General features: G+C 36.4%; 1 protein-coding gene across 4 annotated transcripts in view; it reads right to left on the bottom strand.

Moving 5' to 3' along the window:
• LOC124355095 (protein dead ringer-like) overlaps positions 1-20985 on the bottom strand; it is a 167835-nt gene extending 146850 nt beyond the window's left edge. For all 4 annotated transcript variants that reach the window (XM_046806040.1, XM_046806042.1, XM_046806041.1 and 1 more), the window contains exons 1-2: positions 20685-20985; positions 3453-3500 (exon numbers count right to left, since the gene is read on the bottom strand). In XM_046806040.1, coding sequence (XP_046661996.1) covers positions 3453-3500; positions 20685-20720 — 84 coding nt within the window. In that variant the 5' untranslated portion in view covers positions 20721-20985. The remainder of the gene's footprint in view (positions 1-3452; positions 3501-20684) is intronic.
• Positions 20986-27331: the final 6346 nt, after the last annotated feature.

The following is a 27331-nucleotide window of genomic DNA, read 5'->3' as shown; positions in this document are numbered from 1 at the left end:
CATTAATGAAATCTTGGCTAACGTCTCACTGATTATTCAAAAATTGAAAAATACTATTCAAATTATCCCGGATTAGAATTAACAATGAAAATACATAAAGCGACAATAATGTAGTTAATTATTTTAACGTGTTTCAATTTATTAGTTATTTATAATCTGATTTTTAATTTTTACCGGGTTGGAAATTTGCTCCATGCCTAGGCTATGATATTGAAAATGTAATTTCTCTATTAGACAGCAACTTTAATAGCGTTATATGCTGAATCTATTGGTCATCTATTTTAAACATCGGAAACTGAAACCCAACTCATTCCAGTGGAAGACCAAAGACCATTACAAATCCATGCCTATGTGGTTTCTAGGCTACATGCCGAGGGAAGGTGTGGTAGGCTAATGGAAGAAAGTTGCGACTATAGCGCAGCGCGGCACGCCGGCGTTTAGGTGACAATAGCTTGTAGAATGGGTTGGTAATTACGACTTGTAAACCACACTGGGTACGAACGTCTACAATTGTGGTCCAACCCCGTGCAAGGAGAAAGTCGTAGCCCGTCGATGTCACTGGCCAACTCGCGCTGCACTGCTGCTATGTCAAGTTAACTCCAATTAATTACGATTATAATTGTGAAGTATTATTTATTCTGGCTATAAAGCGCGACCATTGCCGATTTTATTGCTTTATATCATGCCTGAGTGGACGAGATAATCGTCCGTTAAACTGTAGTATTACAAAATAACCTTTATAGCCAAGCAGTTTGTGAAATAGTAAATGGAAACCAATGGTTGGATGATTGGTAATCTGGTTATTGAATTGCTTCATGAAAATGTGAAATGAGACATTAATCAGTGATTTTCACTCAGTACTTTAAAATTCTGTTGGAAAATGAATTGGAATAGTGTGGAAATCAACGTAGAGTTTGACAAAAAGGACGTTATAATTCCGATATTTATCTAAAAAATGCGTCATTTCGAGAAGCGTTGCAAAGCAAACATTGTAGCTGCAGGCAACAATAGCTATACCTACCTAAAATTGGAGATGCAGAGATCAGCAAAATATCAAAACATGTTGGAGATCACGATATCTCAAAATATCAGTATATATTATTTGTCCTCAGAAATACGTTTGTAAAATATAAATAGGCAACTCAAAACAATGATGACGAATATTTAGAAACGTGAAAATAACAGCATTTCAATCATGAATTCCAGATTCCACGTGTCGAGTGTAACTTCCACCACTTATGTCCGAACCTCATTTTTGACCATTTCGAAAAGACCACCACAGAGTACAATCAAACCAAAATCATCCTCCTTTAGGATGTAAAATTAGTTCGGAACAAAGCAACGGCATCAGAGTGTCCATTTAAGAGCTATGTAGTCCAACTCGACTTCATCCCTCATAAGGCACTATCTAGAGGCAGACGACCCGTGGAAGGAAGGAAGCTTTCGTGCAGTGTATGCCATGCTAATCACGTTGTCAGCTCTTCGCACCAGTAAAGAGCAGATTTACGGCCCCATTAACTTGAATACATTACTCCCATAGTCGTCCGCACTTTTCGTTAACGACCCGGTAATAAACTTATAGCGAATCTTCTAGCCGATAAATAAAGTGAATTAAAAATCCGCCGAGATGCCGCCTTCGGCGATGGGAACGGTTTCTGACTCGGGGTTGAAGAAACGTGAATGGCGTTTATAAGTATCGCCCGTTATAAATACTAGCGAACGAAAGGATCTAAGTGTACAGTGCTCTTTTCTTTTGAAGTGTAAACCGAAATAGATTACGAGGTTATGTTTGTCCAACAGCGTTATCATTGAGGGATCAAAGAGTATTCTTAGATAACATTTGATTTAGGCAGCGAAATCCGTCCTTCTGCTTTCAAGTTTTCCTCACTTTTCGTGAACAATCAGTCTACCTATTTATTTGTTGTTTCATGCATTTTGGGTGCGCATCTTGAATATATTGAAAGGTCCTATATACCAGAACAGGATAATCGGAATTTGGACATTAGTCATCGTTATAAATTGTGTAACACATAACGATGGCAAATATCCGAAATCATATTATCCTTTCAAACCTTCCATCGACATTAATAAACTTTAAACAAGGAACGCCAGAGAGGTATTAGAGAATTGTGAGCTTAGAACGATTGTTAAGTAGACAAAAGCGATCATATTGTTCAACTGTACATGATTTACGACCAATAACTCCCTTCTTTCTCCACAATTCCCTACCATATTCAGGTAATAGGCACCCCAAAAATCTCATCAATCCTACAGTCGAAGGTCAGAACAGTCAACCCAAGTCAATGGAATCGTCTGAAAAGTTCATGCCAAATTAAAGGGCGCCCATTCAGAGCCCAGACTGGACAACTGGGTTGCTTCCGAGAAAGCCAGGAGGGACAGGCGGTCCCAAGAAGCACTTGAAGCCTGTCAAATCGACATCCGTATCCGGCCTCGGGGGATCAAAATTTGCACCCAGTTAAAGATTTCACTTCGGCGACACGGCGGACGACATTCCTGTGTCGCACGCGATCTACAAGAAGTCGGTTCTGCCTTTCCCCGAGCGGGTAGTAATAAACTTCCTGTAACTGAACTGACTTTTTCATGTAGTTTATTACGAGTGTATGCAACTGAAGCTAAGAAACTTACTCGCGACCTTGTGGATTTATATAGTATCTTGAACTTGTTGACAGTTTCACAGATACTTAAAAACCCACGCATAACAGCGTCAAATGATTTTATCTTAATATTCCAGATTCAAGCATTCTCACAAGTACAAGTGTTTATAGACTAAATAAAAGGAGAGGTGAGGACAAGTATACTGAAAGCTAGAAGCTTACTATCCTAGTTAAATTTAATGTGTAAGTTAGAACAGTGGCGTAACTACTGTGAGGGGATGAGGAGGACAGTACCTCCCTCTCTCCCCCACTTAAAATATGTAAAACACATCTTATAACTATCCAAGTTGTTTGATATATAAGCTTTAAAATATTTTTAATGCGCTTATTTAATTCAGAATTATTCAAATTTAATCAAAATCCTTGGTGTAGTGAGCTCTTCGATCAGTTTCACCCCCCCCCCCTCCACAACATGAATATCTAGTTCCACCACTGGGTAAAAACCGTTGTGCTATTTTAACCTTACAGTCCTAGAAGAATTATGTTATTGCACCCACCTTTATAGATTAGAGAAAGTTCAAAATTACTTGATTATTAACTTAAATTACTGCTTTCCACAAAACACAAGACGTATGGTCTCCTAGTTTGAAGTAGTACATTTATAAAAAAGGGAAAAAGAATTATAATCAAATTTAGAGGCATAAATTAATTTCTGAACTCGTATATAAATGGATTATAGTTTTGTAACCTATTTAATTTGTATTATTGTATTATATTCAGGTTTTATATATAATTTCAAAAACCCTAAAACTACATAAAAGTGATTTCAAAACTTACCCTGAGTGGGGCCTCGTAGATCCGCCTACTGATGAAATCCGGAGAACACTGCAAAAACACATATTTTTTTAATTTTTCAATTTTAATCAAAGTAAGCATTACATTTAATAAGGCACACGGTAAGCATGTAATCAACTTATTGAGTAAGCTTCATTGCCATGCAATATCGATTAATGAAACATTTTCTAGCGATACTAAATAACACATCGCAGTTTGATAGCGGGGGAATCTCTCAGCTTACGTACTCGACGAGTAGATCAAAGGACGTGATATAACTTGTTCGCCCCAAAAATCAAGAGATCTAACATTGTTAGAATTGCATTTTGGGCAATTGAAAAAAAACATTATTTTTGCTCAATAACTCCAACACTGACGACAATAATTGAAAGTAGCAATTGAAAACGAATTTGAAATATCAAGTAAGGTAGGTCTCAATTGCAGAAAACGTTCTGAAAATGTAATTTTGCGAAGCGTTTTGAGTGAGTTTTGCGCAATGTAAATTCATTCGGTACATGCAATAATTTTATGAATTAGTATACATTTGTCCTTACTTTACTTTAACTTGAAAATTGACTTTTGGGACACTCGGTAGTCTGTTTTAGTGGCTCAGGCTGAAATCCAAAGAAATGTTCAAACTCAGTTAGTGGGGTGTCCTAGTTTCATTGTTCTAGACAACAAAGATCTTTCCATCATTTGTTTACTTTCAACTCACGTACTTTGTAATTAGTGCTTCTTGAAATTTCTACCGCAATCATAGTTGAGGTTTGAAACATGACAAACCTTCCACATTAAACCATCTATGCAGTAAGTAATCTTATCTTGAAACACCAAGTTTCAATCACATGCCCTAGCAGAACTGAAATGTCTGTAACCGACGTAGTTTGTACTACATTGAAACACATAATGCAACGCTACATATACATTGTGGGTGGTGGGGGTGGGGGTGCGGGGCGTAGCGAATATACAGAGGTGACATCAGCTATATCATGCATATTAAGACCATATTGTGTCACCCGTGAGCTATAAACAGCCGACAATGACTGGTATGAGGTCATCTCACCACCGCCCGAGTCTGTAGCGGCTGTAAAACGTGCATTTATTATATGCAACTGTCACTGGATCGCCTGTAGGCGTTCGTCATTTTTGCAATCTTGACAACTTAACTATTCTACTTGTTACGTTGTCGGATTGTTGCGTTTCCATTCAATTAGTGCGTGTTTTATTTCTGAGAGACCATACATGTTGTCGCCTCAACAAAATCCTTTTTGTAAAGAATAGCTTTCCTTGAGTTAAGTAATTAATTTCTACTCATTACTATTGTAAAATACTTGTGTATCGATTTCACCCGTTAAATTTTCTGACTTATTTTTACATGATATTTTCAGAGAAATCGCAATGTGACAAAAAATGAATTTTTTCATCAGGCAATCTCAGAAAATCTTAGAGATTTACGTTTTCAGCAAATTAACTTTGTCTGAAATTTTTGCTGGGGTAGGAATGTATCATTTATAAACGAAACTTAGGCTACTATTTAACAGTTAGCTGGTAATAAGAATATGCCTTATCCATTCGTAAATTAAATATTGAAACAATTGTGTCTATTAGCGACTTCAGTTGGTGGTTGGCAATATTAGAGCATAGGTCTGCACTGTACTGTCTGTTGTTTATGTAAGGATTTTCAAACCAGAGATCTGCATTGAAATTCATTTATAAAACCACTAAATAAATAGTAGAAAAACGGCAATTCTTGTTTGTTTGCATAGTGGAGCATAAACGACACAGCGGAAAACTAATCCTAAGTCGGTCAAGATGTGATTAAAACTTTTTCAATGCTCATAAATTGGAGATCTAAACTCGAGATAGACCTTACTATTGGATCAGCAATAATAATAGTTGGTCCAGATTCCTTCTTGAGCTCTTTTCCATCTCAAAGACAGCTAGCTGTATCAAGGACATAATTCCAACAAGAAGACCTGCAACCTGCTTTTCGGATCCGTGGAGAAATCACGACATGTCTGCGGAAAAAGAGAGGAACGGAAGGAAAATAGTAATTGGAGGACACGAAAAGGCAAATGGAATCGGAACAATAGAAAGGACGAAGGAAGAATGAAGTGGAAGGAAGAAAGGAGTTGCGTTGCGCGACGGCTGGAGACCGGCGACGCACGCAGAGTTAGGGCGGCGCTCGCAGCCCGGTCAGGAACCAATCCCGACCACGCCAATCGCCAGTTTACGACAGGCCAGAATTCGGCACGAAATAAAGTCTCGCGTTTAATTAAGCCGGGCCATCAACATTCGAAGCGAAGAGAAAGGGTTTTATTGCCATACCGCCGGTTTTACAACCCTCATCGCTAGAGCGTGTTATTTTAATTACGATAAAACAGAATCGAATGTGCACCGTGCAAGTTCGGCGTATTACGTTATACTAGTGTAATGGCCAATACGGGCGTATACGATGCTGAAAATTATCAACATTTACGGCTACAGTCTGCTCGACGCGAAAGCAAATAACGTTGCAAACTGTTTTGAGCAGCTAAGTGACTACGAATGGTTGTTTGTTTTCGAGAAGTGCATGTGTGGTCCAATCCATGAATGGGCACTGCATTTGCATAAGATATAGTCTAAACTCGGTGCTATATTGTGCCTCGCTTTGATTAATAAACGTTGCATATATACGTTCAATTTGACAGAAACATCCAACTGCAAATAAGGCCAACTCTGGTTTTGGGCTCACTACGTTTATCAGTTTCTGAATAAAGTTATACTTTTTTATAACTGTTTGGCCACCTTCTGGGCATGAAAAATGGACCGCGACCCGTAACAAAAATTTGAGCATTATGGAATGTTGGTACACTTATGCGAAATAAAATCTTGTAAGGCAGGCCCATCATATCGTAAGTATTACATGAAATGAGTGAGGAGTAAAAATGAGTAAATACTGATAATACAGATTACAATATTAATAAATGTAAATAATACATATCATTTCCAATTCATTTATTTTTCGTGCGAGGCCTTTCAAAACCGAAGGTTTTTCTCATCAGGCGACTCCACAAATAAATATTTACATACTTTTTATTACTATTAAAATACCATATGGTGTAAATATGTAAATAGAAAGATTTTGGAAATATTTCACCCAGTATGAAAATTAGATATGGCTCCGGTGTAATTTGTGAATAAATTGAGAAGATAGAAGACTGGAATTTTCAATAGGGCCCTCTTCATTGTTTAGACTTTTTTCTTTATTTATGTTTATGTGTAGTGTTTCCCAAGCATTTAAGTTCATTGGTTTTGTTACTTCTTTTATTAATTTTAGATTTTGAATGGATGTTTTGTGTCCTGATTCGGTGCAGTGCTTGGATACAGCAGCTTTTTCAACTCTTCCATATTTTGTGTGCGATAAATGCTCTTTAAATCGTGTTTTTATTGTTCTTTTTGTTTGTCCAATATAAATGTTGTCACAGTCATCGCATCCAATTTCATAAATTCCCGATTTATTGTCATTTGAAATGTCTTTAGGGTTTCCTAAAATTGTATTACAATCCTAAAAACAGATTGCAATGTTAGCAACTGTCCCAACCCTTCCGAGGAGAGCCTCATTCCTTCTCACTAAAATTTCAAAATTTCCCCTTTAACAAAGTTACTAGGTATTAGAACACAATTACGACAATAAAACAAATTTTACAAGTGAGCAAAGGGAAGTAGTACGATTATTCCAATCCATCCAATTTTGTTATATTGATTACTATGATATAGATAATTACCACAACACAGCAATAATTCATTTCAAATAAATAATACATTTCAAATTGCGCGAAAAAAAACTCAACGACGTAGACCAATTCAGTTTTAGCGGCCTCATTTTCGATGGGAGAGACACTTTTCTTGTAGACTTTTCACTTCATTGCGAACAAAATCCGAACAGGACCGGTCTTGGCAGAACTTGAATGTGGCAGAAATTCACCAGTGAAAGAGGTTACTTGCAAGAAGTGGCATGTCAAATAAAGGAAGTAACAATATTTGTTTACTGTAAGGAAACTCATGAAACCTAGAGAAGCGCCTATTACAGTTGGCGTTGAACACACTTCCAGTTTATCAAGGACTTATGGAAAATCACTTGACAATATTGGAACGCAAGTTACCACGTGTTAGGAAGCAATGAAAGGCTTCTAACTACTGTAGGCTATGTACACTTTTCCAAATATTTTTCCCAAAACGTTACCGCAACACTTTAAAAATACAATATGATTTTGTGTGTATGTAAGTACATTGTCATTGTAATGCATTAACCGTGCATAAGTTTACATTGCTGCATTATTTTATTGACGCTATTACGATGTTTTTTTTTTATTAAATGGAAGAACTTTCGTTATGATTTATCTCTATCAGTATCTGCAAATGTTCCAGTTTTTCAAGTACAGTATTAGATGTTGGTTCAAAGGCTCAATTAAAAAACAGGCTGGCTATATTTCATTTCGATGTAGTAGATTTAAACAAAATGTCCTGGTTCGTTCCCGTGTTAAACGGCATCCCAAAGAGAGACAAATTGCTTTTGTTCTAAAATTAAACATATTTGGAGCAAAATTATGTGTGCATTCAAATACTGCTACTTGCGGTATGTAGATCTAGTTATTATTTATTTCATTTGAACTGTGCGAGCAATTTCAGGGAGTTTCGTCAAACATGAAACAGCGCTTCGAGAAGCAGTGCTATAGATATGCTAGACATACAATGACATACTTTCTGGAGAGATTAACAAATGCCGTTTTAACAGCGACACATTATACATATACAAATACATTATATTTGTTGATTCTATAATAATCAATTATTTAGAATAATTTACAAATAGCGTTCAAACATTACACGATATTTTCACTCGATTGCTTGGTTCTCTTTATTTTTCCAAATAATCCTAAAAACTAAAAAAAATCTAGAATTGGCCGTGATATTTAGCAGGCAAAAGTAATTCTTTGGACCTCTGCCATTAATCCTCCGCAGATTTATTTTCAACTTCAGTAGTGAGGTGGAACACTCCCTTAATAAGACACCAATTTATTGGCCCAGTTTAGTTTGGTTCGTCGGTAGACTCCGTTCCAACGAAATCCCCAGACTTCGAAAAAGAAATTCGTATTCTTGATCGTAACTTCCGTAATGGCTCCACCGCCGGGAAAATTGCAGCAAATCTTTGAGAAAAAAGCGCCATCTTGGAGTAAATCTTCCGCAGCAAGAAAATAGTTCTGGACGTGCGGCAAGAAGCAGCAAACTTAATGAGTTCGTGACGATAAGTTTATCGGATGGCAAAATTACAGCCGGCAGTAAATCTGTACTGCTTGGCAAATTCGGCAAAAAACCTTGTTGTCGGGGGAGACGTGGGTGGTGAATTCGACACATTGGTGCTAGGAAACTCGTGCAATTAAATTATTAGTTGGTGTTTCTGTTATAAAAACCTTTCGACAAACACATTATTCATAAAAAAAATAAGCAGAAATGATTTAATACTTAATGTTTATACTTTTTACAATGAAGCATGTGTGCTATTCCAAAAATAACAAAGTAGTGCTGTGGTCTTGCTTTGGATAAAAAACATTTGCTCATGAAAGAGTAAAGCACCAAGACTCAAACGCAAAAGTGTAGATTGTCACAAAATGCATTTTTTGTTTAAGCCTCGATCCATAACTTACTTGATTTAAATTTCTCATACTTAAGAAAAACTATACAATCCTATAAACCTAGAAACCTTGTTTAGGTTATATATGGTTTAGCATTTATACATGTGAGGTCTCTTTTGAGTATCCGATTGACAGGAAAACACGTCCACCAATTTTGGAATTCCTGGGATAGCTACAGTGACGTAGCTAGAATGTGGCTGTACGGGGTATAAATCTGTTTCAAGACCGCTGTGGAGGGTATGAAATAAATGTGAAATAATTTAAATAAATTATATAGGCCTAATTCAAAGTAGATCATTTAACTGAGTATTTAAAAATATTAAAATTATTGTTTACATGTTTTTAAATCACGAGGCTTTGGGGGGGGTTTCTACCCCCTTCATCACCCCCCTTAGTTACGCCACTGGTTTACGTGCAAGCAAACACGACTCCATCCCCGCGAATGGGCGTTCGACTAATAAATGCTATGTAGTTACAGTAGAAATGCATTTAGTTTTGCTTTCTATACCCGTTCCAGCATATCGTGTCACATCATTATTTACTAAACAACGAGCAGTTTGCGGTGTAGTGCAGTGATGAGGGCTCGGATGACATCTCAGAAGCAGGTGTCTCACGGAGGCTCCGTGACGAAACCGGAATATCCTTCCCGCCTTCCCAGAACTGACCCCAAAAATATACGGAAGGCTTTTTGAAATCGATGGAGTGACCATCGTGGAAAAAGTCTTGAGCTTTTGTTCCCAACAAAGAGGTCCCGTTGTAGGGTGGGCGTCGGACTAAGCTGGGTCGTTGACCATCGATTGATCGATAGAACATATGTCAACCCTTCGTCCCAGAGGGGGTGAGACGGGTGCGGCAGAGAACGGCGAACAATTAGTGAATAACTACACTAGACACTTCTGAGAATTAATTTAATAAGTCATTTCCTCTGGCTTTGTGTTTTGTCATCGTGTGCGGTGGGTAATATTCCCTCGACGACGTGGACGTGTGGATCCGGCACGACTGTAAAGAGTCAGCGAAATTTTAACCCTTTGTGTCCAAAACCTAAGTACTAGCAAAGTAAGTTTTAATATTGACTTACACGGTAATGTTTTGATAGAGGATGAGCAATTCTAAAAATCAAATCTACTGAAAGTATTTTGTTTGGTCACCCGTATTATATAATTTTACAGGACAGCTCTCGAAAGTAAATACTGTTCATTTTTACATCACGTAACTGCATAAACGATGTTTTACCTTTAGTGGGGTTTTAAAGTTAGAACATTCTCAGGATATTTTATATACTTAAGGTCTGTAGATTGAGTGAAAACTTTGAAATACAACTGGTGCAGAGTAGTGGAGGACGTGTTTATCCAGCCCAATAAAATTAGTCTCGAGTCAGTAAATGAGACGATACCCCCGCCCTCGACCCGTCTCAGGCGCCTTTGGACACAACAAAAGTTACGTCACAGAACTTGAAATACAATCGCCATTGTGCGGCGAATCAATTAGTAGAGATTTACAACTCCGAAGAATTAAAATTCGGAACAAAGGAAAAGGTCTGAGCGGTTGTAAACCCCTGAACCTTGAGCCTGACAGGGGTGCCAGTACTGGGGCGTGACCTTACAAAAACCACGCTTTATCATTTAAACTATACTCATTCAACATTCAATTCACGCACTGAGACATTCCAGGGTGATCTTTAATATTCAGTTGTAAATATTTCAAAGAAATTTTGTTAAACCCAAATCAGGACGAACTGAATGTAGCCTAATTATATCGAAGTTTGAAAAAAACGTTACGAACAAAATTTAAAAATTGTTGATCAGTTTGTATACTTTTAGAGCTGTAATAATAAACCTCTAAAAGAATTCAAGAAATTACAAAGTACCAAAAGTCGATCCTACGGCCAATGTCTACATCAATCAGACTTTCCTAAGTGTTATAGCGAGTTAGAATCATTACTGCCATGATAATTTATAGAGGGAATGTTATAACAATTCAAATTTAATCTGTGAAAAGATATTAGTATTATGAAATTGAATTATTTTGCAGAGATTGAAATAAGCATGTTTAATAACTGATTTTCACGGAAAATGTACAGCATGACATTTCTTATTTCTATTATTCAATGTTCAGAGACTGTCCGTAAATGGCTGTAGCTGAAATTAATTTGAAAATATGTTTCCAGTTTAATTGAGTGGATCACAAAAAGACACTACATGTTTGTGCTCCCTTAAAACATTTGTGGTGTCCTAAACGAAAGGAAGCACACAGCATCAACACACGCGCTTGAGAGTAGTCCTGTTTTCCGGCTTGTGTTAGTTTACCACGGTGGGCTCTCAAACGGGCAGTTACACCGTTGCAATTTATCATGGCTATTTGTTGGCTGAGCGTATCGAAGTAACTGACGTAGTTAGCCATAAAAAATTCGCGGCCATCTGTCTGCCCGCGCGATGATTACACTCAGGCACCTTTCGAGCTAGACCTTACGTTCGGGACAATAGCGCATGTATTTATACCTATACTGCAATTCATTATTTATCAAAATTCACGACCTAGTGGAACCAAAACAAAAAAAACCGGAAACATCTTTGATCTCAAGATTTCTAATAATTTCTCCTATTTAATCTTCATTTAATCCTATTTAATCTCCTATTCAATCCTTCACAAGGTTAAAAGAGGTCTACCAGGCGATACCGGCGATACCGGCAGGAAGGCGCCCTTTGGGTAGGCCAAAGATAAGATGGTGCGATCAAGTGGTCGAAGATGTGACCCGGTGTGGAGGGTCTGTGGATCTGGCGGAAGACAGGGTGGCGTGGAAGAGGCTCATAGACGAGGCAAAGAATCGACTGAGATTTGTTACGCCCCGGCAGTAAGTAAGTAAGTATTTAATCTTCATTATATCAAATCGACTTTAGGAGTTGATAAAGTAAGTTAGTATAGAAAATTAAATTACTTAAAACAACTTTGTATTTAAAAATTTGTCTCGAAATACAAGCATGTTATTTAAAAACGAAATACTATGTTCAGATTGGATTGTCTTCAAAATTGGTAGCACGTTCACGTTTTAGTTTTTCCCACACCGAAACGTATTTTGGTTTTAAATACAAATAATTATTTTTCATGTAAAAAGTTTTTAATGCGAATAGCACATATCTCCAAGTTATTATCTCATAATAGTACTACTTTGGTTATTTATAAAAAGTTTATGTAAAATTCCATTATATATTTTACATTTAGGGCCTACACGAAATATACAGCCGTGATGAACATAGTTTAACATACAGTTTATTAACTCAGCTTTTTCCGTCCTTAACTCATTTTAAATTAGCATATATTAGCTTAAGTTATGCGCTTTTTTATTTCGGAAAGTGATTGCGGGGGGAATCCCCCCTCTAGATACGACACTGGGACTACCCTTGTACGGTTTACCCATTGGGCGAGAGTTACCGGTCACGTTATTGTCTCTGCATGACGTATGGCGCACGATTCGATTGTGTTACCCCACTAGACCAATCTGAGACTGAGGGGTCATCCCTTGTTATAATGTCGGGGAGGGGGGGTTATAAATACAGGCAAGCTATTGTTAACCGCACCCCTTTTAAGTAGAGAGCCATTTTACGTGCCAAAATTGGGCTTACAAAAATTACCCACTGTCACATAACATGTCATTTATTAACTACTATTGTGTCTCCCATAAAAACGAATGTTTTATTGAGCAACTTTTCTTGTTCTTTTATTTACCACGAAAACATACGAATGGGAAGGAAGTATGAAATAAAAGGGTTGGTGGAATGGCCGTTGGTATCCGTAATTTTAATTCAAAGTATTTAAGTAAGTAAGTCACTCAACGGTTACCAACTAAAAAAAATTAGGGACAATATTTGTGCTTTGGTTCCTAGTTGTTGATTCGCATCACCTGAGACATAATATAGATTACGGGATCATCAAATTATATATATATTCTAAACTGTAAAGGTACATTACGTATGCATTCATTCTCTGAAACTAATTATCAATCGACCACCAAATAAGCTTACTGCAATTTAAAAATAAAACCTTATTTGTAGAATAAGAATACTATACTACTAGTACATTTGGAAATTGACTACCAAGAAAAATAGACGACATATACAGTACATGTTGTCACAAGCAATATGTAAATTAATGTAAATAACTTTCACCAACGTACCGTTATCAAGGAACCCCAGGGTTTCTAAGCGCAGACGCTAAATTTCTGGGCGAATGCCTTTCACTACTCAAGTTAAATTTCACACAAAAAACAGCATAAGCGTACGCTTACATTAATTTATTTTCGATTTCCAAGCCATTTTGCAAAGATTGTCTGTTATTTTTAAGTACTCTTCAAATATCATTTCGTCTCAGTTCCACTAATGTCGTGTTTTTGTAGATTGTACAAAAATTACGTAATCACATGTTTTTAGTCTTCCGGAGATCGGATTGATGCCAAATTCCATTTCTATACCATGTGGACTTTTCAGGAGATTCGAGGAAATAAGAGCCAAACAATAAAACTGACATTGGTCGAGATCTTGTGTAAGCTACTGTACATTTTCTGAGGGCATAAAAAATTATCAAAATAATCATATAGATATTATTAACATGGAGGCAAAGACATAGATTAGTTTTGGAGAAGTATTACAGGATACGGAACCAAAATGGAATTAGCTTGACATTGTGAAAAGTGCATGGACTAGTGAGCTATGAGCGTGCAATGATAAATTAACTTAAATAACAAAGTTCTTCATTAAACAGGTAACAATAGGACTTAATATTAATAATAGTAATTACTATGCAATATAAGTTTCTGAATAAGTATCTTGGTGACCACAAGTGGAAAAGATAGATAGCTGAAATAATAACCACACAGTTTAGCCAATAAAGTACTTAGTTCCTTGGCTTTACACAAATTTAACTCCCTGAGTTCAGAGTTGTATATTATTGTTGAAAACCTTAGTTATTAGTAACCTTTAACCAATGTTTAAATAAAGAGAGTGCGTGCAATAAATAACCATTATTTTGGAGCCTTTAATACGATAATACAAAATAAATACTGTTTATTGGTTAACGTTTCTGGTAGAAATTACACTATCGTAGAATAACGAAATATTCGCAAAAACGTTTAAAATAAGTCTAGGATTGTTTAAACTGACATCAATAGGCTATATTGATTGCCCAATCAATTAATTCGCCGTGTGAGACGAGTTTGAACGAATTTAGGTCTGTGTGTACGAGTTAGAATTGTTCAAAATGGTACTTGTATAGACGTTTTTAAACTTCACTTCACTACATTAGCACACTGAACGTTCTTAAACGTAACCCACCATAAACGAAAAAAATATAACTTATGATTTTTAAACTTGAATAATGAATGTGCCAAGTGCCATGCATTATGCAATTTTCGTAGAACTTTCACAATCTTACGCAGATTTGTATCGTCTTCTTCGGAACCCCAGGTAGAATTAGGGTGCAGACAATTACGTGTAAACCCAAGGGTCCCCACTTTCTGCAGCAATACAAAAGTGTCTGTCTACCTTGTTTTTTTTTTCTTTTGAGGGACTCCCTGAATGAGCGTGAAACCAAACAGAGGCGTATAAATAACCAAACGCTGAGCTAGAGCTGAAAGCACTTAGGACGGTATTGTTGTAAAAGATGTTTTTAATTACTGTGTAAGTCTATAATACGTCATCATTGTGGCATCACTTACACTTTATTGGTAATCGGTAAAAATGTCATAACCAATCAAGTATACGCAATGAGCCTGTTTTGCACGTACCTCATCACAACTTGTTTTTCAATATTTCTTTAAATGTAAAAACAAAAAACACTGAAGGCAAGAGAAAAAAATGTGGGAAATGGGAGAATTTCTATAATTTCTGGAACAACTATCACAAACCTCCAATTCACTCGTTTCACTAAAATAGCAATATGATTTCTTTAAAATTAGTATATTATTTGTGTTTAAACGAAATGTGGCCAAATAATGTATAATGGGCCGCAGAGACGTAGAGAGCTTTGACGGGCCCTGAGCAAAATAAGTCTACAGACCTCATTGGACATACTACAGGACGTTAATGTTGATGTTGCAATTTAAATTATATAATTAAATTAATAGTTCTACGCTTCCTAGCGATTGAACAAAGTTATTGCAGTTCTTGTTGAAATTGTAATAGTATTACCTCGTAAATCTTTAAGTATTCCGTTTGTAAACAAACCGATATAAAAGAGCATAAAAGTGATACGTGCCACATGATAAAATATAGATACGAAGATGTTGATGTATCGCGGTATATTGTTCCAGTTCTACACAGATTGTTTGCAAATCAGTTTATCATACGAGTTCCTCGTTACCATCTTAGTTAGCCTTTAAGACCGATGTAAAAATGGTCAGATTTTATTTGTACGTTTAACTTTTACCTTTTAAGTGTGAAACTGTCAAGGTTGAATTGGACCGTTCTACCAAGAGTTGTCGCACGGATGGACAAAGAACAACGCAAATTTAAAATGTCGGATTCTTATACGTTCGTAAATATAAAAATAATGCGCTAATTCAAAGTTACACTAACGTAGAAAAGTATGTAGCCTATACAGGAGCAATGCACTGGTTCTCCCTTTTTTGTATAGCTCACACCATCCTAACTTTAAAAAAGCTTCACGGTACAAGCCAAGGACACCGTGTATTTACGGTAAATCAATTATTTGAGAAACGCCAAACATTGGGCGTAAACGATGCCTTATGAATACTCAATCCATGTCTCACACATGATGGCCGAGTGAGCCCGGAGCGTCACAACCTCCTAGAGAAAGCCAGAGATGAGTCTGTGAAGCACATTCGTTACACGGATGACACATCAATTATTTGAACCCCTCCGACGGTACAGGTCGCACTGTCCAGCTTTCCTGACTTAGCGCTTTGCAGGGCCGTGACTGCCGGGGGGGCAAATGGGGCGCTGCCCCTCCCCGGCGACCGAGTATGGGTTGCGACGGATTTGAAGGCGAATATTATAGATGAGTTGCGATGCCTTAAGGGAGCACCTATACATAAATTTAACACTTTACCGTATTTCTGGAAGACCGCCTCTGTGGTATCATTCTACCCCGACGCTTCAGAAAGAATAAGTGAAAGTATAAGTTCACAATGTTGGCAAAGGAGAGCCAGTGTTATAGCTACCATCGTACCCTAACCTACATCAAAATTGAACATACTGATACGAATTACTTACATTAAATATATTGATTTAAGACCCCGGAACCCGAAAAACCATACCATCTTACAGCCCTGCCGCGTGGGTTCTCCCCCAGACATACGACTCCCTCGGTCATGATTTAACGCCAAAGATCATAAATATTCACCCAAATACACCGTCGACAGCTGGACAGAATTGTCGACAACTTGTAAAAGAAAAGCTATTACCGGAAAGGAAGTTATAATGTGGAAATAAACAATAGTTAATAATACAATAAGCATTCATTTGTTTTTTCTAAGAAGTAAGTTTTTATAAGTTTCAGAATTGAACAATCCAAGACATGTTTTGGATAAAATTCATAAAAAATAAAGTGCGAAAGTAAAATTAATAATTTCTGAAAATCTTAATTATTAACCACTACTTATAAATATGAATATCAATTTTGTTTCTAAGTTGGAGAGCAAAATAAAAGAACTGTTGTAGTATTTCCAAGTATCCTTTGATAAAAGAAATATACGACATTCTAATTCTAACAAATCTATTGGCGTAAAGCAATCTGTAGTTAAAGTGTTTCATATCTACTCTGTGATGTTAAGGTTGCGAAATAAATTATGTCTCTATGCACATACAAAATAATAATTAACAACAAATCGTGTATTAATTGTATTTTACTTTCTCTGAGCTTTCATAAATGACATTTATCTTTACAATTTAATCTTGATAAAATATCACTATTGATTTTGTTTAAGATTGCGCACAGGATACATCGAATTAAACTATTAAACAATCAGTTAATCGGAACGGAAGAGTCGCATCTTTATTAAAAGAAAGCGTGTAATAAAACAGTATAAAACATGTCAACTCGGCGCATTGTTTTGTATTTTTATTTTAACCATGAGAATTAACTTATTACCAGCTAATATCTCCGGAAAAAACATCCGTTTAGTGTTCAAGAAGTCCAATAATATGTTTGCCTCCAGAGGATAATAAAAAAATCATGTCCGTTTAACGATCCACAATTGGTTAAATACTTCGTAAATTCATAAGAAACATGTGCTAAAATAGTACAAATTTATAGTTTAGTATTACTTGACGTTAAAGAGAAGACTACCAAAAGATTTCTTCTACCATGTCACAGCTTGACTAATTGGGTGGACTACTCAATGTTCGGTTCATATTTAATACAAGTCCGTGGACAAAATGAGGGTCCAACACTAATAGCCAGGGCCTGTCTAACACAACAATGCCAGTTTTAGGGCACGCCACTCAGTCGGTCAGCCCTTAGTTCGAGGAAAGCAAACACAATGCACAATACCAATTGGGATTTTCCACCCTTCAGGTAATAAAAGGGAAGAGCGTTGTTCATTTAAGATGGTAAATAAATCTACCATCACAATCTGCATGCAATAAATTTCACTGCACCAAAAGGCCAGTGTAGTTGTTATTGCCTTTTTAAATCATGCTGTTTCTAGGAATTATCTAACTTTGTTCCCCAATGCTTGAAATTTCAATACATACAATACAGTAATCGCTGGATAGCTAATTCATTGAAACAAACTATCTGTATTTGCGTATCCCATTGCCATTGGAGATCGGTCATGCCGGTTGAACACAACCATGGCAACAGGAGATAAGAAAACCATCTACCCGGTTTTTGCCATGGCGTTTTACGTTACAGACACTATTATTTACATTGAATCTGTTTATAACCCCGGCCAGCTGTATAAACCAGGTGCGTTGAACAAACCGATTTGTTTCTTTACGCTTGTACATTTTGTAGGTTACCTAGTCAGCCATTTAATTATTAAAACCCCATATCCGATTGCAAAACGTCGGTCAATAACCTGATTCACGACGGCAAAATTGTTGCCCAAAAATTAACTTTGGCGTAAATCTTGAAAAAACTAATCCACTGATTCTCTGTCTTGAATGTTTTTGATTTATTGTTCATTTTTATCATTCCAACGGCAACAGCCAAATTATTTACAGAGATAACACAATCAAGAAGGTGAATATTAATTAACGCTTATTGTAATTAATACCAAGAACTAATAACTAACGACAACAAATGTTCAAGTAGCATTTTAGAGTTATAAAAGTGTGAAAAGTAACAAAGGACTAATGCGATAATATTGGCAAAAAAAACTTTGAAAAGAAACTGCGGGGGAAAAAACAATTGACGAAATATATTATAAGTTTAACGGTGATACAAAATACAATCAGTTAAATAAATAATAAATAACAACATGGAGTAAACAATTTTAAATAAATATTATTTCATATTTAACAAGCAACAAAGAAACTACATATTAAAATTAGATAACATAAGTTAGATAAATATATAAATCAATAGCAACACGTGAAAACAAACAGAAAAGGCCATTTTCATACTGCAACAAGACCCGACGTTCTTAAGCAGCTAGAATGCCAAGATCACGTCTTCAGACAAGTGCAACACTCTTGTAACTGTTGAAGATGTGTTTGAAACTCTTGTAAATAAAACTACGTCAGATTCAAACGAACGCGTATTAGGCCTATAAAAGTTTAAATTACGAGACGAGCAAATATACAAGATCAGAGAGGTGTCTTATTTAGTTTTTTATTTAGAGGTGTTAAAGCGCTAAATAAAAACCTACAGAAAACGTCATCTACAGCGCTATAAATCTGAGAAATCAATAAGGAATTTATAGAAACCCTCGCTAATTTAATTAACTGCAAAATCTTACATTGGATGGGAATGCGGAAGTAATTCATCGCGTAAACATAATTCAGTAGGTATGAAATGCTTGCAGACAACAAGACGTACGAGCTGCTATTAATTATCGATTAGTTATCTACAGACTGCGATCCTGTGGAAGATAACGGGTTTTATCATTTCTCTTCACTATTACCTTCAACACAGATGTCTGAAGTCCAATAGCTGAAAGTACTCTGTAAGACGTAGATGTGAATCCAGTAGGGCAATTGTAATAGCATATTGTCACAATTCAATATATTAATTCTAACAATGAATGTGGATTTCTTTTACCAGAGTTACGGGGGAAAATATCAAGTGACGTATTGTTTGTTTGCTGAAAAACATCCGTAAATCAGCAGGATAAGATAGTATTATAAATTACCTATTGACATACTGCTACAATAAATGACAGACTATCCTGCGCAATTGGAAACATTACGCAATGTTTTATAACACTGTATCTCAACATAAACACTTTAGAATGTATAAAAAAACACAGATTAAATAAATAAATAATTATCTACTAATTGGTTTCTATTCTCAATTTATAAAATCCTACCATATTTACTAAAGAATGTTGTGAATACTATACATTGAACGGTTCTTTTTGATTAGGACAAAAATAGTGAGATAACGTAAAATATCTAGTTTTCATAATATTTAGTTTTGAATAACTTATGTATGTAGTCTATATATTAGACTATCATTTAAACGTTTTACGCGGTTACAAACACAAATTTCAAGCTAGGCTACTATGCGTAGCTATCAATATTAAAATAATTTTAGTATTGTATATTAAATATCGATAGTACAGACTTGGTCACATGTCGGGAATTATTATTTTCTGTTCGACTTCACGGACGAGATCATTAAGTTTGACCATTTCCACGATCAGATATCGTTGTGAAATCAGAGTATAAAATGAACAGTTGGCGACCTGTGATCTCTGGACTTAATAATTAATCATGCCTTAACACGACCGTTATCGACAATTAAACCATTAAATTGGACCTAAGCTTAACCTATGATTACTTCTTGTCAGAAAATGACTGTCCCTTTAACTGTTTTGTTTGGAAATGTTTGTTTCTGCCAATTGTCCTTTATTATATTTTATGTTAATTTTTCTCATTCTAAGGGTAAATCAATTAAATGTTCTTACAAACGTAGAAGACCGTCAAATAAACTGTTTGGAACAAATATAGGCCAACAGTTAGCAGATTGTAGACTAATGGAAACCACACACTGGGCAGTCAATTAGATCTACATGATAATTCTTTACTTAAATTGCTATAACAGTACTGCAATTAATGCCTAACCGTTTGTTTTTTTTCTCAACGATTAAGAGGCAATTAATTTAATTACAAAGCTATAAAGCCTACTCTACCGGTGTTGTGGAAAATTTTGTTTACTTTAGTGATTTATATAGGCCTACAGGAAGTTACAAAAGCTCCTGCAATGAAAATTAAAGCTAATCTCAATTTTTATATTACATTAATCAGGAAATAAGTATAAAAGAGTGAAATGCGTTACTGTGAATGAGGTTTTTACTACATTGTCAACAACTACTGATACTATAACACAGTGAAGTCTGATTAAGGTTCTTAGTAAATAAATAGTAGTATGACAATTGACTCACCACCCCTCCTTCCATGTCACTGTCACGGTGGTCCATCTCGACCTGGTAGACGGGCACCGGATCTCTGTTTTTGACCCTAATTTTGAATGATTAAGTCGACTGGCGGGGTCTAAAGTCCGGGTGACACAGATCACCACACTGTCACTAGAGGACGACGACACTGACGCGGTTCCCTGACGAAGGAAGAAACGACCGACACAGTCACAAAGCACGGGTCGCAGTTTCTCGACTCAGTAACATAACCGGACGGCTGAACTGTGCGCGGGATGCGGGATGCGGGATGACGTGTGACCACGGAGGAAGCGAGAACCAGACTGACTGTCCACGGCCGTCCGCCCCTCCCCTCCGCGCTACAGACCAATCGCGGCGCACCGTGCTGGGGGCGGGGCCGCGCGGATTATTCTACTGTAATCGGTGGAGAAAAAACGACTGAATGCACGGCATTACATCGTAGGATAATCGGACCAATAGTGCATGCGCTTTATACGTTTTGATCCACCAATCGCCGCCCGGTGAGGGGATTGTGTGCGAGTGCGATCAAACGGCCTTCGTATTTATTATTGCCCGAGTTGTCGCAATTGTGATTGTACACAAATGGTATACAATGACTAATAATCACCAGCGAGCTTGTGTTAGTAATTTGTAATTATCAATCACGGCGTTGGGGCTTATTATATAATTTTTCACTAACAATATACTAGCAGTTTTTACAATATCGTATCGGGAACGATATAATTTTACGTAAGAATGATTATTTGATTGTCAATACGTTTTCTTTGTAAACCGCGTAAAGTAATTTAATAGGCTATAATTAACGTTTCACTTAGTACTTTTGATACCTATACCGTATAGGCTAAATTCGTAATGAAAATATCTAAATGATACATTTTAATGTTTTTATGCCACATAAGGATTAATGCCTATAAAATGTAAAGTATGCTACCGAAATGACCTTTCAGTTCAGTAGCCTATGTACAAAAACCTGTTCAAGTTTGTAATTTGTATTAGACTATCTTGGCCTACTACTAAATAATCCTCTTTATTCAAATTTTAATATTTTTGATTTTGATATAAATATATTGTAGTTTGTAATAGACTACGGGTCAACTATCTCGAATCAATGCGAAAGTCTACTCAATGTGAACATGATCGAGATAACTGTATCTGGGGTTTGCTCGGTCTTACGGTTGGGACTCAGTGGTGTAACTAGGAGTTGGCTTTAGGGGGGGATTTAAATATAGGCTATTTAGCCTATATCCTGACATGATTTGGAGTGAGAGGTGGTTTCTTTTTCAATACGGTGCTTATAAGGATTGTTTATGGGACTAGTAATTAATGTTGATATAGAGCATACAACATGTTCTACAATTTAGATACTGAAAGTATATACAACTTAGAGAATGTTCCAAATTGGACCCAAACCCTGCTGTAAATCTTGTTAGGGCAATAAAATGTTAATTGGCTGTATGTATTTGTTCAATGACGGACACACACAACAAAGTCCATGTAAATACTCATACTCGTAATCCTAGTAAAACACTATGGCATGGTCGATACGGCAAGTGCAGACTACGGTTAGGCCAATGTGTGCATGCTACGACACCACAGTTGTTGCGCTTTATAACAGTAACTCAGGTTGATTGGGGTATGTGTAGTAGAAGTCTAAGTAGAAAGAGACAACAAGTCTGGTAAGTGTGTCCATATTTCAGGACAATAACGTGTCAAAATATGTTTTTGACATAATAATAATTCCGATGAACACAAAAACAACCGTTGCATCTCAAACGATTACCGTCCGATTTCCATTCTTCCAGTCCTCAACAGTTTCCGAAATTTTTTTCCCTAAAACAATTCTAACAATTTCTTGACCTCTTCGAAGTTCTTTGAAACGAGGATTTTGAGTTTAGGAAAAATAATTATCTATGAGTAACGGAACTCATTCTCAATGTTGTCGATGGCCTGGAAAAAAACGTTACTTTACTAAGGATATTTTCTTGACCTCTACAAAGATTTTGACTATGTGACTGTTACACCAGGTATTCGAGGTTTGTCACACGACTGGATCTCTTCTTAGTTTAAAGACAAAGAGCAGTTCGTGCGGATTGTGAATATTCTGTGAGGCTGGAACGGAATGTCCATTGTATACCTCAGGGATCAATATTAGGTCCGGTACTTTTCCTATTGGTTTCAACAGGTGAGTTCACCCATTCAAACTGGAAAGTGGGTTTAACGACATGACTTTCTGAATTAAATAAAAATTGTTTTACAATTAGGTGATTCATCGAGTATTTTCAAGAATCGATTTGAAAACAAGCAATTGGAAATAAAATGTAAAGAGTGTTTGCCTTCGTCAACAACAAGATCAAGAATGTGGTCGCGTGATTATTGTGGACGTTTTCTTGGAAGATGTTGAATCAATTACGTTTCTTAGAATGTAGGCCCAACTTGATCAGGGGATCACGTGAAACTCACATCTACAGCATTTACTAAAAGATTGCCTTTATATTTTGCGCCACATTTCAATGCTGTCCTAAAGATTTTAACATTACCTCCTTTATTGTGATATTATCCTTATTTGTTTGAAAACTTGGGATTATGGTACATATGTCTAGAATACAAAACTAAGAAAACAAAATAATAATGGAGTCCGCTTATAGGGAACACATTAGCCAATAAAGCAGATAGTTTATCCCCAACTGACTTATTTAAAACGACATTTTTACAATGCAGTAGATTAGATCTAGTATTTATTAATCGAAATTTCAATGTTATATTTAGTAAAAAGGTAACATTAAAAAGGTAAAGTTAAATACTACTACTTATGTATTATATCTAAGGTTTCCTTGGATATCTTTTAACTATTGAAATATAGTTGTGTATTGAGCACTTGTCATAAAAAACGTTCATTATATTTAGTAAAAAGGTAATGAACGTTTTTTATGACAAGTGCTCAATACACAACTATATTTCAATAGTTAAAAGATATCCCAGGAAACCTTAGATTATAATACATAAGTAGTAGTCTTTAACTTGTAATGTTAATTTGAGTCAGCGTAGGTTTCACGTTCGGCCCATAGCGGACAAATCCTCGCTGGAGGTGTCACAATTCCCAATGAACCGCTGTTTACCATTTACATTTTCGATATAGAAATAATAGAGGTAAAGTTCCATTATAAATTTCATTGAAAGTTAATTCATTCGAAGGTAGGCCTATATTGTAGGCGGACGACACAAATACAGAAATCTGCTTTCATCATGGACAGGTGGGCGAGACGCTCAGCCAATTAAACTTCCTACTTGCTAATGTTAAATATTTAAGTAGGTTTTAAGGACAGAATCCTAGATTTTACAATCAAAAAATTCATTGTGACATTGTCTTGCTCATACTCTGAACACAAGTAAACGCACAGCGAGTTTACTTGTGTCTGCAAAACAATGCAATTAAATAAAAACATTATCTAGTGACGAATATATATATATATATATATATATATATATATATATATATATATATATATATATATATATTGATCTACAGGTGGTAGAAGGTATTCTTTCTCTATCAAATGGCACTAACCTAAACATATGCAAACACTTGTACGAGTATATTCAAGTTTATTATGCAAACTAGCAAATTAAATATTATAGACCTATCACTGTTTTCCAGTTTGGAGCTATGTTCAAGTTATTAGTTCCTCGCAGAGTTAGTTATAACCAATACAACATTTGTACTTAACAGAAAGAAAGATAGTGAGTTAATAGAATTCTTGAAACTAAATACAAGATATCAAGATCCATATACCGTCCATCACATTCTTCATCAGAAATCCCAGTCAACCTAACACATGATGGATGGATGACCTTGCTACGAATATCATATTGCAGGTTAAGCTCTGATTTGTGAAACCAGCCAATCCAACAGAGAACTTCACATGTTTTGATAAGGTACTGGACAATGTCATATGGTAACCTTTCACAATATACTCTATTTACTAATTTTGTGTTTTATCATTGCCAACATGGTTACCGTATAAGACCAACGTTCTGATGGACAGACTTAGGACTCGCTATGGACTGATGTGTAGACCCAATTATTTTCAATACCGACGTAAAGATAGTAGAGCTGGTAGAGTTTCATATTGTAGGCAGTGCCGCATTTCCCTATAGGCCCACTAGGCCCAGGCCTAGGGCGCAAAATTTTAGGGGGCGCATAAATTTTAAAGTACACAAAAGAAAAAAGTTGCGGCGGCGGGTGGTGTTGGCGCTCGGCGGGGCGGGTGGCCAAGGTCAACTAGGTCCGGGGTGCGACGTTGACTCATTCATTGGTTCATTGCTTTTATTTATTCAAAACACTCCTATATATGTATATATACTATTATATATATACATATATATATACTATTGTAATTATCTTTCATAAAAATTACGTAATTAAGAAATTTACTGGATTTCTACGTCAGTGTAATCAGAGTCCTCTGGGGGGGGGGGGGGGCGCTCTTTGGTCTGTAGGCCTAGGGGCGCCGAATTTGTAAATGCGGCCCTGATTGTAGGACTGTAGGTCCACGCCTGATTTTGACAAGAGTGGCCGAAGTCACTGTCTGCAGGGTAGGACAGTTAGTCCGTGGACTACCGATCCTGCTTTTCAAAACTGACCTGGCCGTGCATTTGTATTCCTAGCTGAACTCATTCTAGTGATGGTTCCTTTACATTTGCACAGCGAGCTGCTGTTAGTATATATTAACAACAGTTTACTGAAAGCAAAGCCTGTATTACCCAAAATTTTGGCGCTTTGCCTATAAACCAAAACTAAACGAAACTTATGTCTCTCTAGGAGTCAAATTATATTTCAAATTCAGTTTGTCATAGAAATATAATACAATTAGGGAAATTTTATAATTTTTTTTCTAATAACTACTATAAATACGTTCATTAAAATAAAAAAAACCTGCAGTATAAACAATTGTTTAAACAGTTACGAAAACTACTTGTGATTTCATATTACAAATTCCTATGTTTTAATCACAAATGCACAATTCATAATTTGTGCATTAAAGTTGAACTGTAAGTAGATCTACAAAACAAACGCCTGTTCAAGTACTGCAGTGTGAACTTGATCTCTTGTCAACCACTCACAAAAAGGTCGGACAGTTGGTCATAGGCCGGAACCGTGGATCCTGTGTCCATCCCTTAAGAAATAGGTAAGAAAGGGCTCCGACAATTCTATGACATGGACCTACAATCCGTTTACCAGAGTTTCAGCCCTCTAGGTAACCTCTTTAGAGAGTTACGTGTTTCCAAAGAGACCGAAATTGGATTTCCTCATCATCAACACTGTCAAAGAGGCTTCGTTTAACGCTCAGCCAAGCAACAACCTCTGTTGCATAATGTGTGGAATAGTTGCAATCGATTTGTATGAAAAGAAAAAAGCAGTTTGATTTGACAAGTATTTATTTTTGTGGAAGTCAACAGTTGTTTTTCTTCGACAGCTTAACAAGGTGTGAATACACCACACCTCGTAACAGGCTTCGCTGAGGTTGCATGCATAATTACAAATCTATAACTTGTTTCACTATCGAGATGTCTTGTAGAGAGATCACACAGTAAAGACATTTTACATCCCCCGGCAAACAAAAGATACATTGTGTTAGTCTACTGAGCCAGCTTCAAGAACGCTCAGCCAAATCCAATTAAATGAAATGAAATAAAAATGCCTCTATTAAAAATACGAGGTAAGGACTCCTGTCCCCATGTCTTCACTTATAACTCTATGGTTAGACCTATGTATCAAGTTAGGACTCCTCTCCCCACGTCTTCCTTATAACTCTATGGTTAGACATGTACCAAGTTAGGACTCCTCTACCCACGTATTCTCTTCCACTGAAACTCCATGGTTAGACATGTACCAAGTTAGGGCTCCTCTTACCAAGTCTTCTCTTCCACTGAAACTCCATGGTTAGACATGTACCAAATTAGGACACCCCTCCCCAGGTCTTCTCTTCCACTGAAACTCCATGGTTAGACATGTACCAAATTAGGACACCCCTCCCCAGGTCTTCTCTTCCACAGAAACTCCATGGTTAGACATGTACCAAATTAGGACACCTCTCCCCAGGTCTTCTCTTCCACTGAAAATCCATGTTTAGACATGTACCAAGTTAGGACTCCTCTCCTTCCACTTACTCTATGGTTAAACACGTATCATCATAAAACTCACTCTTGCATGTGTCAAAATACTTATTCATGCAAAGTTTAAAGTCTACAGATGAAATCTTACTCGAAATATTATGCCAGCAGTGTTTAAATAATAAAGGTGTACACACCAAGTCACCAAAAGATAACAAGTGTGTTAGGGTAGTTAAGCAACATGTGCTAAATAACATATACTAAAATCTCATATGATTGTACTCGGTTACACTTAGACCTACTCAATATCTGAAAATACCGTTCGGGATAGAAAACTTGCTTGTAACAAAAAGGAAATGTTACAAACCATAATGGAGCATCGCATACCAAGCTGACCAGCAAAATAATTTATGAGCTCAGTTTTTGTACTAAGTTTGAAATTTTGAAAACTGATGAAAACATTTTATGAAATTATGAGATTTACATGTAATAAATACCCAGAAATCCGTCGTTCAAGATTAAAA

This window comes from Homalodisca vitripennis, chromosome 2 (assembly GCF_021130785.1).
Source record: "Homalodisca vitripennis isolate AUS2020 chromosome 2, UT_GWSS_2.1, whole genome shotgun sequence".
NCBI classification, from domain to species: Eukaryota; Metazoa; Arthropoda; class Insecta; order Hemiptera; family Cicadellidae; genus Homalodisca; species Homalodisca vitripennis.
This window is presented reverse-complemented; position numbering and strand designations above follow the sequence as displayed.